Source organism: Cyprinodon tularosa, unplaced genomic scaffold (genome assembly GCF_016077235.1).
Source record: "Cyprinodon tularosa strain WSP-4 unplaced genomic scaffold, ASM1607723v1 ctg646, whole genome shotgun sequence".
NCBI classification, from domain to species: Eukaryota; Metazoa; Chordata; class Actinopteri; order Cyprinodontiformes; family Cyprinodontidae; genus Cyprinodon; species Cyprinodon tularosa.
Window position 1 is genome coordinate 365,446 of NW_024039392.1, and position 15,272 is coordinate 380,717.

The following is a 15,272-nucleotide window of genomic DNA, read 5'->3' on the forward strand; positions in this document are numbered from 1 at the left end:
TTTGATGACATTTCGATAGCATAACCTTTATTATCTTTGTTATTTTGCAAGTAGAGAGGTAACAAACCTGAAAAGGATAGTGATGAGAAGCCAAAGAAGCCTCGATTTCCCAACATCCTTGTTCCACGTTTGAGCAGAGTGGACTCCACGTCATGTGAGGAAAAACTACTGGTTATATATAAAAATGTGTACGTGGGTTAGTTATGTATGGAAGCCCAGAGCGGCCGTGTCCCTCAGATACTTTTTCACTGTAGTTTTCTCAAGAAAAAGAGTTAATTTTCTCAATATCTGAAGATAACAAAGCCATTTTCTCGCGATAATGAGATGATTGGTGTGTGTTAAAACTGATTCCATCCTTTGTTTCCACAACAGCAGGAGAGGATTTATACGTATAAGTCATGGCAGCTTATGTGGAATCTTGTAAATAATCCTTAGTTTAACTTAAAGGTAACGAGACGACGTTATTGATTTAATGATTTGCTTCCACTTCTGATTCATAAGCAATTAGACCTATGCCTCCGGCGCCTTAGCGCAGGGCCTCTGTTTTCCGCCTTTAAGTGGTATACGATGAGTGAGACCATCCTGATCTCGCAAGCTTTCAAGGTTTCACTCGCTAATCAGTCTGGAGACTCTCAGTTGAAGAACATTTGGAGCCGTTCACCAAACGAACGTCCAATCAGCGTTGGCTTTGAGGCGGGTTGAGGTGTGACGCAACGAGAAGCGCGACAGTTCAGTCTAAAGAACATGGCGGCTTCAGCCGATGAAACTAGCGTTAGTGTGGCTATCGAGCAAGTTTTATGGGAATTACAGAGTATTTTTTCACTGAAAGAAGAGCAAAACACTGCTCTGGAGGCTTTTCTCAGAGGAAAAGATGTTTTTGCTCTTCTCCCGACTGGTTTCGGCAAAAGTAGCCTGGCTTGTGGTTGTGTATTCGTCGGCGCTCTGTTAGTACGTCATATGCTTCGTTGATCTGATTGGTTTATTTGGCCCGTCTATCACCAACATAGGCCAATCAGCTAACCAGTATTTTCGCCCATTCCCAAAATTACTTCAACGGAAGGTTTCTAGATGGATATGCGGAGCAAATCCATCTGGCGGAGTCAGGTTAGCTATAAGATGCATTAATCCCCAAAATGAGTCCAGATTAAAGATTTTAATTACAAAACAGTCAGATTTGTTTCTACTGTATTCCATGCAATCCAATCATCCACCACGACCTGACAATGAGTGAAAAGAAAAACAAAACTAAAAAAACTGATTATCTGCAGAAATGCGATACCGCGACTGCACAACTATGGGCCCCGCAGGCATGGATAGACTGGGAATCCAGGGCTGTTGGCCAGCCTCTTTCATTACTCAGACAGGTTAATGATCTCGTTATCTCAAGAAATCAATAACTGTTTTCTCGTTATAACGAGATAATTATGTCGTTATCTCAAGAAGGCAAAGAGAAAACAAATAGAGGACGGCCGCTCTCGGCTTCCGTAGTTATGGCCTCAATCTCTGTATATATAACTGTGATATTTTACCAATTCATTACAACTTAACTACAATTTTTTTTAAAGGGCTTAGATGTTGATGCTAGGATTTATATTTGTTTGCGGTTGTTACTACTGAGGTAAAATAGATAATGGTAACAATAGCCACATATAGAATAGATAATAGATTTTTTTTTAGAGCAGAACTGCACAACTTTTGACTCAAGTATTAGCCTTTATTTGAGATATATTAACCCTTTAAAGCCCGATCCAAGAATAAAACAAAACAGAAAATTACTTTTTTTTGGTTTGAAGTCGTTATTTAGCCTGTTAACAAAATATGTAAAAAGAAAAAACAGAAATACATTTTTGATATTAATAATTTATTACTGAGTGATAAGTCAAGATTATTATTTGTGTAGTCTTCTACTGGCTGTTATCAGGTATATCTGATTGTGTACAATAGGATTTTGAGCAAAGTTTTTACCATTAAATTATGCAAAAGGTGTCAGAGGCAAAACATTTCAGAAACTGTATGTATCAAACACGATACATTTGGCATGACAGGGTTAAATGATTTTTCAGGTCTATATAGAGCACTTATGGGCTGGCCAACTAACTGAGATAAAAATGTATTGTTAGGAAACAGAGCAGAATTTACACTTAGTTGCTCTGACTTTTTTTTGTCTCTCTGATGTACATGTAGGATTTAACCTAGAGGAATAAATGTGACCTTGTCTTTAAAGGAAAAGTCCCATCAGCAAGGAATAATCAATGGATCATTATTTATACCCAAAACGAATACGTTTGCTGTGATTTAATGAATTTAGCCTTAATCAGTAAAAAAAAACAAAAAACAACAATTTTCATTGCGATCAATGAGTCTTGGGGCAGCCATTTTTGCCCATATATAGTAGCCCCTCCTTCCTGCCATCTTCCAGCAGTGATGTCACGGTGCGGTAAGCCTAGCGCCATTCTCCCCGCTTTACAAGCAAAATCAATGGGAACTACTAGACACATCTGCAATCAACAACAATTATTGAAGATTTCCAGAGGACTTCACCATTGAAATTCACCAGAGCTATAGTGAAACTGACAATGCCCACGTGCATGGCAGCTGGATGCTGGAATACATCGGGTAAAAGTGAAAAAAAAAAGAGTTATTCCACCTTTCTGATTCCTGATCCTCCACGGACGGGTTGGTCGTTGGATCGCCAACTTGAAGAAGGAGGATTTGCCATCGAACTTCTGGCCAGAGAAAAAACCCGTAATATGTAGCCAACATTTGGAAGAAGAATGTTTTCAAGATGACTTGGATAATAGCGCATTGTGACAAACCCCAGATACAGCACTGGGACTTGATCAACAGCCGATACCGCACCGTGACGTCACTAACCAGTAGGTGGCAGTAGTGTTCTTTGACAAACATGGATGCCTCCAGTAAAGCACATTCAAATGAAAATTACTCTGAATTAAAAACACTGATCATTTATTGAACAGGATGGAATCATTTCATATTTAAAGAACTTTCAGAAGTTTGAATTCTGAACATAACTGGACTTTTCCTTTAATAGCAACTTGGTGTCTTGTTAATTTACTGATCAAAAGGGGTCTACTGAGAGGTTGCAAAAGACAGAGGGAGAATGTTTGTTTTTGCGACAGTAAAGCGCTACCAGTGGCCTTCAGGCATGTGCCGTTTTTCAAAAGTGACATGCCAGATACCACTTTGAGCTTTTACTGTCACTATCTCAGCAACTGGATACAACTGAAAATAAAGCCAACTTAAAATGACTAAAGACAAGGTCCCTGGTCAAAGGTTTGACCAAAGGGTCGCAAAAGTTAAAATTAATTGAGAAACTGATATATTTATTGAATTACTTTAAAGGAATAGTACACCCAAAACATGATTAGCCTTCATTTTCTACTCACCCCCATGCTGAAAAACACTCTGGAGTACTTTTTTGATATCTCAAATGCATCTGGAGATCTGGGAGGCTTCTTGCTGTCTGCTGACATTCAAATAATGGAGGTCTATGGCGCCCGAGGCAGAAAGGTCCATAAAAGTCCACAAAAAACGTGTCAATATTCCTCCATACTGCTCGTCCAATGTATTCCAAGTGTCCTGAGTGGGTAGCATCCAGAATTTACTCGAAACGAAGTCATTTAGAATGTTTTTAGAGCATAAACAGTAGTGTATAGGATTTCCTGAAAGCGCGTTCACGAGTCTACGGAAACCACGGCAGACCAAACCAGATGAAAGTGCGCATTCAGCTTGGCAAAGAACTCATGCTCTTCCTCAACACTGAAGTCCTCAGACATTTTTCTTTCGTTGTTTCTTTCTTTGCACAGGTAAACAGCACATTTCTTCTTCTACGCTTGCATTATCGGCAGAACAGACGCTGAATGCGCACTTTCATCTGGTTTGGTCTGCCGCGGTTTCCGTAGACTCGTGAACGCGCAGGCGCGCGCTTTCAGGAAATCCTATACACTACTGTTTATGCTCTAAAAAAATTCTAAATGACTTAGTTTCGAGTAAATTCTGGATGCTACCCACTCAGGACACTTGGAATACATTGGACGAGCAGTATGGAGGAATATTGACACGTTTTTTGTAGACTTTTATGGACCTTTCTGTCTCGGGCGCCACAGACCTCCATTATTTGAATGTCAGCAGACAGCAAGAAGCCTCCCAGATCTCCAGATGCATTTGAGATATCAAAAAAGTACTCCAGAGTGTTGTTCAGCATGGGGGTGAGTAGAAAATATTGAACCGGTTCCATAATTAATGTCAATGATTGCACAGGCCTTTGTATAATTGTTTATTAATGCAAGGCTGACTATGTAAATCCTAATAAATAATCCTAACCAAACTTTCGCTAATTTTGTTGAAGACGTTTTAACACCTCCAGGAGCATTTGTCAATTCTGCTGGCTCGCACCAGAGTAATCTCTCGTTGGAGCGCTGATACCATACCATACCATACCAACTTTATTTATGAAGCACTTTATGCACCGGACAGGACCAAAGTACTGTACACAATCATAAAATACGATAAAATTATAAAGTAGAAAAAAAAAACCTGAGTGTAAAATACTTATTAGTATAGAAACAGAATAAATCAAAGTAAAACCTCTCAAATTGTGCCAAAAGCCAAGGAAAAAAGACGAGTCTTAAGAAGGGACTTAAAAACAGCAAGAGAAGAGGCCTGTCTTATGCTCAGAGGCAGATCGTTCCACAGCTTAGGAGCTGCCACAGAAAAAGCACGGTTCCCCTCTGAGCTTGCATTTTGTCTTTGGGACCCTCGGAAGCAACTGATCAGCTGACCTGAGGGCAGTGTTGTGGTCAAGACCACCTAACCCGAGACCAAGACAAGACCAAGACTTTTAGGGTCCGAGACCAAGTCAAAACCAAGACCAGCGCCAGTATGTGACAATAAAATGTGAAACATGATCAAAATCACTAAAATTTATCAAAAAGACCCACATTCACATAAAAACATATAGATATTTAACACACAGAACTGGACTAAACATAAAAATTTTTATTTAGTACTTCTGTGTAGTAATCAAAATAGTATTTTCTCTGCCGTTCATGAACAGTACATACATTTATGTTGTTTTTAAATGTGCTATTTCAAAACAACGTGCAAATGTGTAAAACTGAAAAAATTCCAATCATTTCTCTTGTTTCTCTCTCATATACAGATTAAAGCTATATTATATAACTTTTGTTAAATAAATCTATATCTGTCACCAAGTTGTGAAATATCTTTTGAGACAGATAATTTGTTGAAAAAATAGATTGATCTCCTTCACTGCATTTACCAATGAGACTATGAGGTTATTGCTGGGATTTGAATCCAAGCATCCAATAAAAAGAAGGATCTTAAAGAAACTGATAATATTCTGATGATTAGCGTTGGTTCCAATGTTGTGGTCTTGACCGGTCTTGAAATAAAATGCAGAGTCCTCAGCGCCCGAGACAAGACCGAGACCAAATGCGGTCAAGTCCGAGACGAGACCGAGACCATCAAAAAATGGTCTCGAGACCAAGACCGATCTCGAGTACTACAACACTGCCTGAGGGAATTTAATAGCTCAGACAGATAGGAGGGGAAAAGCCATTAAGAGTCTTAAAAACAAATAAAATAATTTTAAAATCAATCCTAAAATGTACTTGCAGGCAGTGTAAGGAAGCTAAAACAGGGGAGATGTGGTTGAATTTTCGTGTACCTGTTAAAAGACGTGCAGCAGCATTTTGAACCCTCTGAAGTTGGGAAATATACAAGTCACTGACCCCTGCATAAAGTGAGTTGCAGTAATCCAGGTCACAAATGCATGGATCCCTGTTTTACGTTGGCTAGCTGCCTTAAGTGGAAAAAAGCTGATGTATTTAAGCAGCATGGAGGTCTATCCTCAGACGAAAACAAAGAGCCAAATTGCATCTGACTCAGAATGTGTGCAGGAGGATAGTTGTTGAAAAAACTTCAGAAAACTGACTTAAAGTCCGCTTGCCTTCAGATTTTAGCCAGTTTGTGTTTCTGCCATTTATTTTTATCTTTGCAATACCTAATGAAGTGTTCCAGCAAGTCACTTCACTTCTCCCTAATGGATGAGAAATGCAGCTAATTATTTAATTTCAATACTTTTAACATTCATCCTTTCATTGGCATTAGCAAATATAACTATTGATATAGACCAATATGCTCCATTTCTGCAAAGTCATGAGTTCTCATTTCTTCCTCTCTGTTGTTACTCTGTTGTTTCTGCAACAGTGAAAAATGTGGAGATGAATAAGCAGCGCTCTCCAAAGTTCCCCCAGCCTGCTTTTGTTATCCCTGAACCGCCCGACCATCCGGTCTTGAATCCTGGAAGAAGCCGGACGAATCAGCTCAGTCAGGGATCAGATACCAGCACTCAGTCCATCCTTTCTGTCAGCTCTCTGGGTCCGAGCTCTTTGGACTCCACTGGACAGGAAACGGACTCCAGTAAGACGTTCCTGTTTCTCCCTCATGGCTGGGTTTGGGAAATCTACATTTATTTTGCAAAAGCATTTTCCTGGGAATAACTTATAATAGCTAATTTACTATTGTGTTAAACATTGCCTTTTGAATAAATTTGTGGGGAAGTCATATTTAAATGTCATCATTCTGTCTTAAACATGTATGTAAATGTACTCTTTATTAGACAATAATGTCCCAAAAGTTAGAAAATTTCTGTTTCTGTTTTTCGTTATCTTCTGCAGGCCAGTTAGTTCTACGTCAGCCTGAACACCTAAATTCGGCCAATCATTTATCAACAGTCATCTGTCAATCAAATTTTTTCACTCAAAGCATCTTGATTCATATGTCGCAGCTAATATATGCAACGGTTGAAACCAGAATCCTTTCCTTTCCCATTGAGTTGCGTCCCAGTGTTCACGGGGATGGACGTCTGTGTCTTCGGCAGGCGTAGAGCTAACAGAACTGGCAGCGTTGCGAGGCAAGGGCTCAAACATGTACGGCTGGAAGCCTTCTACACCAAACCAAGCTTCTGCCGCCCTGGCGTCCTCTTCCACAACATCTTCGTCCCCGTTTTCCTCCTCTAAATAAAAAATGGATGACGGAGGAGACTCATCCACGACCTCCGACACTAAACTCTCCTCCTCTTGCATGTTTCCTCTGTCCATAGCGTTCCTTGACAGCGTCGTTTCTAAGTCACCAATTTAGTGCTACTTGGTCCCAATGGAATTTCCCATTGGGAACCTACTAGCACTAAGTTGCTAACTGGTTAGCGAGATGCTTCCGACAAACCGGCCACCACCAAACTAGCTTGTGAACCTTCCGCCATACACTGGAAAAACTATCTAGAAATAATTAGATTAGATTAGATGAGCTTTATTGATCTCACAGCGGAGAAATTCACTCGTCACATATTGGCATAGAAGTTACAGAAGGTGCAAACAAGGAGGAAAAGGTGCATTAAGAATAAACAATATATATACAGTAAAGGTATATACAGTATATCAAGATAAATAAGGATTAAGGTGCAATGTACATGTATTACACACAATAAAAATAAGAAACAAAATAAGAAATAAAAAATAAAAATATGTACAATCCGGATGGCTTATACACAGGTGGATTTACTTTTACGTTAAAGTGTAGTAGGTAAGGAGCAACGGTGAGGTAGTGGTATGACTATTCTATTGGTAAGTAAAAACTTCTTAGATTAAGTGTATTTACCCTTAGTTTAGCAGGTAAATAAGATAGTTTGCCAATGGAATGAGTATTTTTACTCTTAAAATAAGATAACTAGATAATATGCACTTGAAATAAGACAATGCAATTGTGTTTTCTTATTTTAAACGTAAATTGTCTTGTTCCATTGGCAAAATGTCTCTTTTACCTCCTCTATCCAAGAACAAATGCACATATTTTAAGAAAAAATGACTTGTCTAGATTTCGATTTTTTCAAGTGTAACAATCCCGCCCGCTTAATAATCGACTAATCACATTACCTTTTTTCACTGGTGTAAAGTCGGGCACCACTCAGGAGAATTCGTGAGAAATGGTTGGAACAGCCGCTACAACTTCGATTTCTGCTTAATGATAAACTGTGGTGTCATTAACCAAAACGTTAGGCCAAAATAGGAAACCAGTGTGTAAAAAAGCACAAACTGTATCTGAGTGTTTTGTTTTAATGCATTTGTTTCCTTTTTACTCTACAGGTGTCTCTCCAGTCTGTGTTCAGCCCAGACTCAGTGATGGTGTGCCGTCTGGAGAACACCAGGAAGGCCTCTCTAGTCCAACCAGCATTCACTTTGACTTCAGCCCCTCCAATCTGGACCACCGAGAGGAAGATCAGGAAGTCCTTAGGTAGATATATAGAGCTTGGCTTTTCCCCTGAACCCTTTCTTAATGGATCAGAGAAGCAGTTGCTCATTCTGAGCTGCATTTCAATCCTGTTCACATGCATTTCTGTTAATCTAAGGTTTTAGGAGCAGGATAACTGTTAAGAAAACTTTACAATATTGCCATTTTCAACAGCTCAACAAAACAAGCAGAAGAAAATGAACTTGATTGTATTTCTCTGCATGAACTGTGAAAAACAAAAAAACAATGTTTTTTCGTTATTATAGCAAAGTGAGAGCTTTGCCACACCTGCAATGGATGCAGTGCAAATATCACAGGAGTTTAAAAATCTGAGCTTTTTGCACCTTTAGCCATCTTGACAACCAATCGGATAATAGATGTGACTGTGATGTAGGCTGAAGACGCACAACACAAACAAAGCTTTTGTCAATTAAAATGGAAGACAGAGGAAATACTTTATAGAAGGATGAAGTAAGGAATGCTTTTAAGGAGTTTTTTAAAAGTCGCTTTAGTTTAGCCCTATAAGGAGTGTTTAATCAGTCATCATTCCCTTAGCTGAGGAGCAGACCCACAGTAGCCGTAACTGGGAGTACTGGCTCTTATTTAGCCTCTTTCGCCTGGGGAATTCATCCCCAAACTGAGGCTCAGCAGAAAGTGGTTTTGATTGAGCCGTAGATCCAGAACTCCCTGAACTGGAAGCATCTCAGGAGGATCTGGTGGACCCAGGGATGCCAGCACCAGCAGCAGCCCTGTTTGGATTTACAAAGTAAACTAAAAACCGCCACTCATGAACTCCAGGCCCGCCATTTTGAACCTAAATTCGCCACACAATAGATTAAATGACTACCAAAAGTGGCATTTTTATTCATTTCTATGCTACATGCTGGTGAAGATTCTCAGTCATCCAGGTCATAGTCATTCTCAAAGAAAGTAAAAAAACAATCCAGTGGACTTTGTTTGAAGTTTGAAGACGTTTCCCTTCCCATCCAGGAAGATTTTTAAATTTAAAATGTCAGGAATAGCGTTGAGTTCCAGGTTTTCTACAGTAGCCCAACAAAGCCTTGTTTTTGCGCTAATTTAAATGAATAAACGGGTCCACCCCTTTGCAATGAGGGTCTTTGGCTTCTTTTGTTAGCCAGTAATGACCCATACCTGTCTATGTCTCAGTCAGGCCAAAAATATAAATTTTTGGCCTGACTGAATGGCCTGAAGAAGAACTCGCCTCTTCAGCCAGGCCAACAATTCCTTCTAACGACCTTCTTCTATCATTTCCAGCTTTTTATTTTGTTTCAAATCTACTTTTACTGCTTTAAAAATAAATCTGTATTTGAAGGTGGATTGTAATCGAAAATTGTTTCTGACTGATGACAGAATGGAGGTTCAAACTATGGTGAGTTCAGCTGACATCCAAAGCGAGGACGACCAGGGAGGAGAGGTGGAGAGTGAGGAGGACCCTCTGAATTGGCAGAGACTTGTCAGTCAAGGTGTCTTAGCGAGTCTAACTTCGAAGGAAATCAAAAGACAAGAAGTCATCAACGGTGAGGCGACAGCATTCCTAGTAGGGATGCATGATGTAACTGCATTAAAGGGGTCATAGAATGCAAAGACGAGTTTCCATTGTCATAGATGAATAACGATAGTTCAGTGGGTGAAATGGACGTACAGAGGAGTTCAACACCTCCTTTCCTGGACATTTTTGAAATTCCCCCCGGACATTTTTGGGGTATGAAAACAGGACATGTCCAGGAAAAAGAGGCCGTCTGGTCACCCTACCATATCAACAATTTGATGTTTCAGTGAGTGAGTGCTTGTTGCTATGATGCGTCTTTGCTCAGCAGCTTTGCTCGTTGTAAACCGACCAATCAGAGCACAGCTCATCTAAATATTCATGATCATTCCATAAAAGGAAGAAAACCTGTCGTTTCATTCTAGGGCTTTTAACCAGGCTGCATTAGGGCTCATAGAACAGCTAATATGCCATTTTCAGCCCAACCAATGTTACACACCCTATTAGAGACCTGAAGGACCAGATACCCTATAGAATCATTCTATCACCCCTTTAACAACAATAGCGACCATTGTTGGTGATTTATTGTTTTGTTGTTTTTTTTTTAAATACATTTTTTTAAACAGGCTTTGTGTTTGTTGGTTTCCTCTCTCAGAGCTGTTCTACACTGAGCGTGCTCACCTGCGCACGCTGCGGGTTCTGGACTGTGTCTTCTGCCAGAGACTGAACAGAGATGGCATCCTTCCGCCTGATGACATAAAGCACATCTTCATTAACTTGGAGGAAATCATTCAACTGCATGGTAATAACACATCAAATACACTAAACCAAAGGTAACCAATTCAAAATCAGCGAAATAAAGAAAATCATCAACCAGTAAAGGTCCGGAGACATTTTTAATTATACTCTGTTACTTTAAACAGAATTTTACACTGAAATAAAATGCAGGTTTTTATGCATCCGTGTTATACATTGACTTTCTAAATAAAAAATATAAAAAAATATAAATATTTCCATTTTAAAATCTAAAGTGTTTTTTGAAGTAGAGAACAACACTTGTTCAGTTTGGTATATAGACAGTCCACACTTTCTCTGCTCTCTTTTTCTCATCGTCTTCTCCTTCTTTTCTATCGCCAAGTCTGAAAATGCGCAGGAAAATGTGATCCGCCTCCTTCAAGAGTCAGAACAGGAATCACTGGTGGGATTCTGAGATATTCTAACTTACTGGTCTCACTGTGTTTTACAGTTTCCATAACAGAGCAAATGACAGCCATCAGGAAGAGGAGTGAGACCTCTGTGATTGGTCAGATTGGAGATGATCTCCTGGCGTGGGTAAGACTGGCCTCCATTGATTTTAGAGTCCTACTCCAAAAACGATTTTCTCCCATAGAAGCTTTTAGATTAACTGACCCCACATGTTACTGTCATATCCCAACTACAAATTACTTAAACTACCTTCAAAGCTTTATTAAAGTAAGTCTGAAGTACTGGAAAAGGACCCACTGTGTATTATAGGCTTTTGTTTCAAAATTCATAGACACCCTTTTGCTATGGGGCACCGTTTATAAAGTCAAGCAGGCAATATTTATTGTTATTTAGTGCGTTTTAGAGAAAAATAAGAGCTTTATTTTTTCCAAGTCATTTTTCACTGTCATTCATTCATTCATTCATAAAAATCTTACTGCTTTAAATAATAAAATAATATTTAGTTTGGAGCTAATAATTTAGTTTCTTAAATAAATGTTTAGCTCCAAACAAAATATTTAGATGCAATTTAAATATTAAGTTTGTTAAATAAATATTTAGTTTGTTAAATAAATATTTAGTTTGTTAAATGAATATTTAGTTCGTTAAATAAATATTTACCTCCAGACTAAATATTTAGTTTGTTGAATAAATCTTTAGTTAAATAAATATTTAGCTCCAAACTAAATATTTAGATGCAATTTAAATATTTAGTTTGTTAAATAAATATTTAGTTTGTTAGATAAATATTTAGTTTGTTAAATGAATATTTAGTTCGTTAAATAAATATTTACCTCCAGGCTAAATATTTAGTTTGTTGAATAAATCTTTAGTTAGTTAAATAAATATTTAGCTCCAAACTAAATATTTAGTTTGTTAAATAAATATTTAGCTCCAAACTAAATATTTAGATGCAATTTAAATATTTAGTTTGTTAAATAAATATTTAGTTTGTTAAATGAATATTTAGTTTGTTAAATGAATATTTAGTTTGTTAAATGAATATTTAGTTTGTTAAATAAATATTTAGTTTGTTAAATAAATATTTAGTTTGTTAAATAAATATTTACCTCCAGGCTAAATATTTAGTTTGTTGAATAAATCTTTAGTTAGTTAAATAAATATTTAGCTCCAAACTAAATATTTAGTTTGTTAAATAAATATTTAGCTCCAAACTAAATATTTAGATGCAATTTAAATATTTAGTTTGTTAAATAAATATTTAGTTTGTTAAATGAATATTTAGTTTGTTAAATGAATATTTAGTTTGTTAAATGAATATTTAGTTTGTTAAATAAATATTTAGTTTGTTAAATGAATATTTAGTTTGTTAAATGAATATTTAGTTTGTTAAATGAATATTTAGTTTGTTAAATGAATATTTAGTTTGTTAAATAAATATTTAGTTTGTTAAATAAATATTTACCTCCAGACTAAATATTTAGTTTGTTGAATAAATCTTTTGTTAGTTAAATAAATATTTAGCTCCAAACTAAATATTTAGTTAAATAAATATTTAGCTCCAAACTAAATATTTAGATGCAATTTAAATATTTAGTTTGTTAAATAAATATTTAGTTTGTTAAATGAATATTTAGTTTGTTAAATGAATATTTAGTTTGTTAGATAAATATTTAGTTTGTTAAATGAATATTTAGTTTGTTAAATGAATATTTAGTTTGTTAAATAAATATTTAGTTTGTTAAATAAATCTTTAGTTAAATAAATATTTAGCTCCAAACTAAATATTTAGATGCAATTTAAATATTTAGTTTGTTAAATAAATATTTAGTTTGTTGAATATATCTTTAGTTAAATAAATATTTAGCTCCAAACTAAATATTTAGATGCAATTTAAATATTTAGTTTGTTAAATAAATATCTAGTTTGTTAGATAAATATTTAGTTTGTTAAATGAATATTTAGTTCGTTAAATAAATATTTACCTCCAGGCTAAATATTTAGTTTGTTGAATAAATCTTTAGTTAGTTAAATAAATATTTAGCTCCAAACTAAATATTTAGTTTGTTAAATAAATATTTAGCTCCAAACTAAATATTTAGATGCAATTTAAATATTTAGTTTGTTAAATAAATATTTAGTTTGTTAAATGAATATTTAGTTTGCTAAATGAATATTTAGTTTGTTAAATAAATATTTAGTTTGTTAAATAAATATTTAGTTTGTTAAATAAATATTTACCTCCAGGCTAAATATTTAGTTTGTTGAATAAATCTTTAGTTAGTTAAATAAATATTTAGCTCCAAACTAAATATTTAGTTTGTTAAATAAATATTTAGCTCCAAACTAAATATTTAGATGCAATTTAAATATTTAGTTTGTTAAATAAATATTTAGTTTGTTAAATGAATATTTAGTTTGTTAAATGAATATTTAGTTTGTTAAATGAATATTTAGTTTGTTGAATAAATATTTAGTTTGTTAAATAAATATTTAGTTTGTTGAATAAATCTTTAGTTAAATAAATATTTAGCTCCAAACTAAATATTTAGATGCAATTTAAATATTTAGTTTGTTAAATAAATATTTAGTTTGTTAGATAAATATTTAGTTTGTTAAATGAATATTTAGTTCGTTAAATAAATATTTACCTCCAGGCTAAATATTTAGTTTGTTGAATAAATCTTTAGTTAGTTAAATAAATATTTAGCTCCAAACTAAATATTTAGTTTGTTAAATAAATATTTAGCTCCAAACTAAATATTTAGATGCAATTTAAATATTTAGTTTGTTAAATAAATATTTAGTTTGTTAAATGAATATTTAGTTTGTTAAATGAATATGTAGTTTGTTAAATGAATATTTAGTTTGTTAAATAAATATTTAGTTTGTTAAATAAATATTTAGTTTGTTAAATAAATATTTACCTCCAGGCTAAATATTTAGTTTGTTGAATAAATCTTTAGTTAGTTAAATAAATATTTAGCTCCAAACTAAATATTTAGTTTGTTAAATAAATATTTAGTTCCAAACTAAATATTTAGATGCAATTTAAATATTTAGTTTGTTAAATAAATATTTAGTTTGTTAAATGAATATTTAGTTTGTTAAATGAATATTTAGTTTGTTAAATGAATATTTAGTTTGTTAAATAAATATTTAGTTTGTTAAATAAATATTTAGTTTGTTAAATAAATATTTAGTTTGTTAAATGAATATTTACTTTGTTAAATGAATATTTAGTTTGTTAAATGAATATTTAGTTTGTTAAATAAATATTTAGTTTGTTAAATAAATATTTACCTCCAGACTAAATATTTAGTTTGTTGAATAAATCTTTTGTTAGTTAAATAAATATTTAGCTCCAAACTAAATATTTAGTTAAATAAATATTTAGCTCCAAACTAAATATTTAGATGCAATTTAAATATTTAGTTTGTTAAATAAATATTTAGTTTGTTAAATGAATATTTAGTTTGTTAAATGAATATTTAGTTTGTTAGATAAATATTTAGTTTGTTAAATGAATATTTAGTTTGTTAAATGAATATTTAGTTTGTTAAATAAATATTTAGTTTGTTAAATAAATATTTAGTTTGTTAAATAAATATTTACCTCCAGACTAAATATTTAGTTTGTTGAATAAATCTTTTGTTAGTTAAATAAATATTTAGCTCCAAACTAAATATTTAGTTTAATAAATATTTAGCTCCAAACTAAATATTTAGATGCAATTTAAATATTTAGTTTGTTAAATAAATATTTAGTTTGTTAGATAAATATTTAGTTTGTTAAATGAATATTTAGTTTGTTAAATGAATATTTAGTTTGTTAAATAAATATTTAGTTTGTTAAATAAATATTTAGTTTGTTAAATAAATATTTAGTTTGTTAAATGAATATTTAGTTTGTTAAATGAATATTTAGTTTGTTAAATAAATATTTAGTTTGTTAAATAAATATTTACCTCCAGACTAAATATTTAGTTTGTTGAATAAATCTTTTGTTAGTTAAATAAATATTTAGCTCCAAACTAAATATTTAGTTTAATAAATATTTAGCTCCAAACTAAATATTTAGATGCAATTTAAATATTTAGTTTGTTAAATAAATATTTAGTTTGTTAAATGAATATTTAGTTTGTTAAATGAATATTTAGTTTGTTAAATGAATATTTAGTTTGTTAAATGAATATTTAGTTTGTTAAATAAATATTTAGTTTGTTAAA

The 15,272-nt window shown here is 33.7% G+C and overlaps 1 protein-coding gene across 1 annotated transcript in view; it reads left to right on the forward strand.

Annotated features, from left to right (window-relative positions):
* The window catches only part of LOC119799052 (rho guanine nucleotide exchange factor 12-like), a 106,219-nt gene that overhangs the window by 69,343 nt on the left and 21,604 nt on the right, over positions 1-15,272 (forward strand). Inside the window, exons 17-22 of the mRNA XM_038308736.1 lie at positions 55-154; positions 6,253-6,465; positions 8,187-8,334; positions 9,703-9,869; positions 10,494-10,640; positions 11,085-11,170. Of these exons, the coding sequence (XP_038164664.1) occupies positions 55-154; positions 6,253-6,465; positions 8,187-8,334; positions 9,703-9,869; positions 10,494-10,640; positions 11,085-11,170 (861 nt within the window). The remainder of the gene's footprint in view (positions 1-54; positions 155-6,252; positions 6,466-8,186; positions 8,335-9,702; positions 9,870-10,493; positions 10,641-11,084; positions 11,171-15,272) is intronic.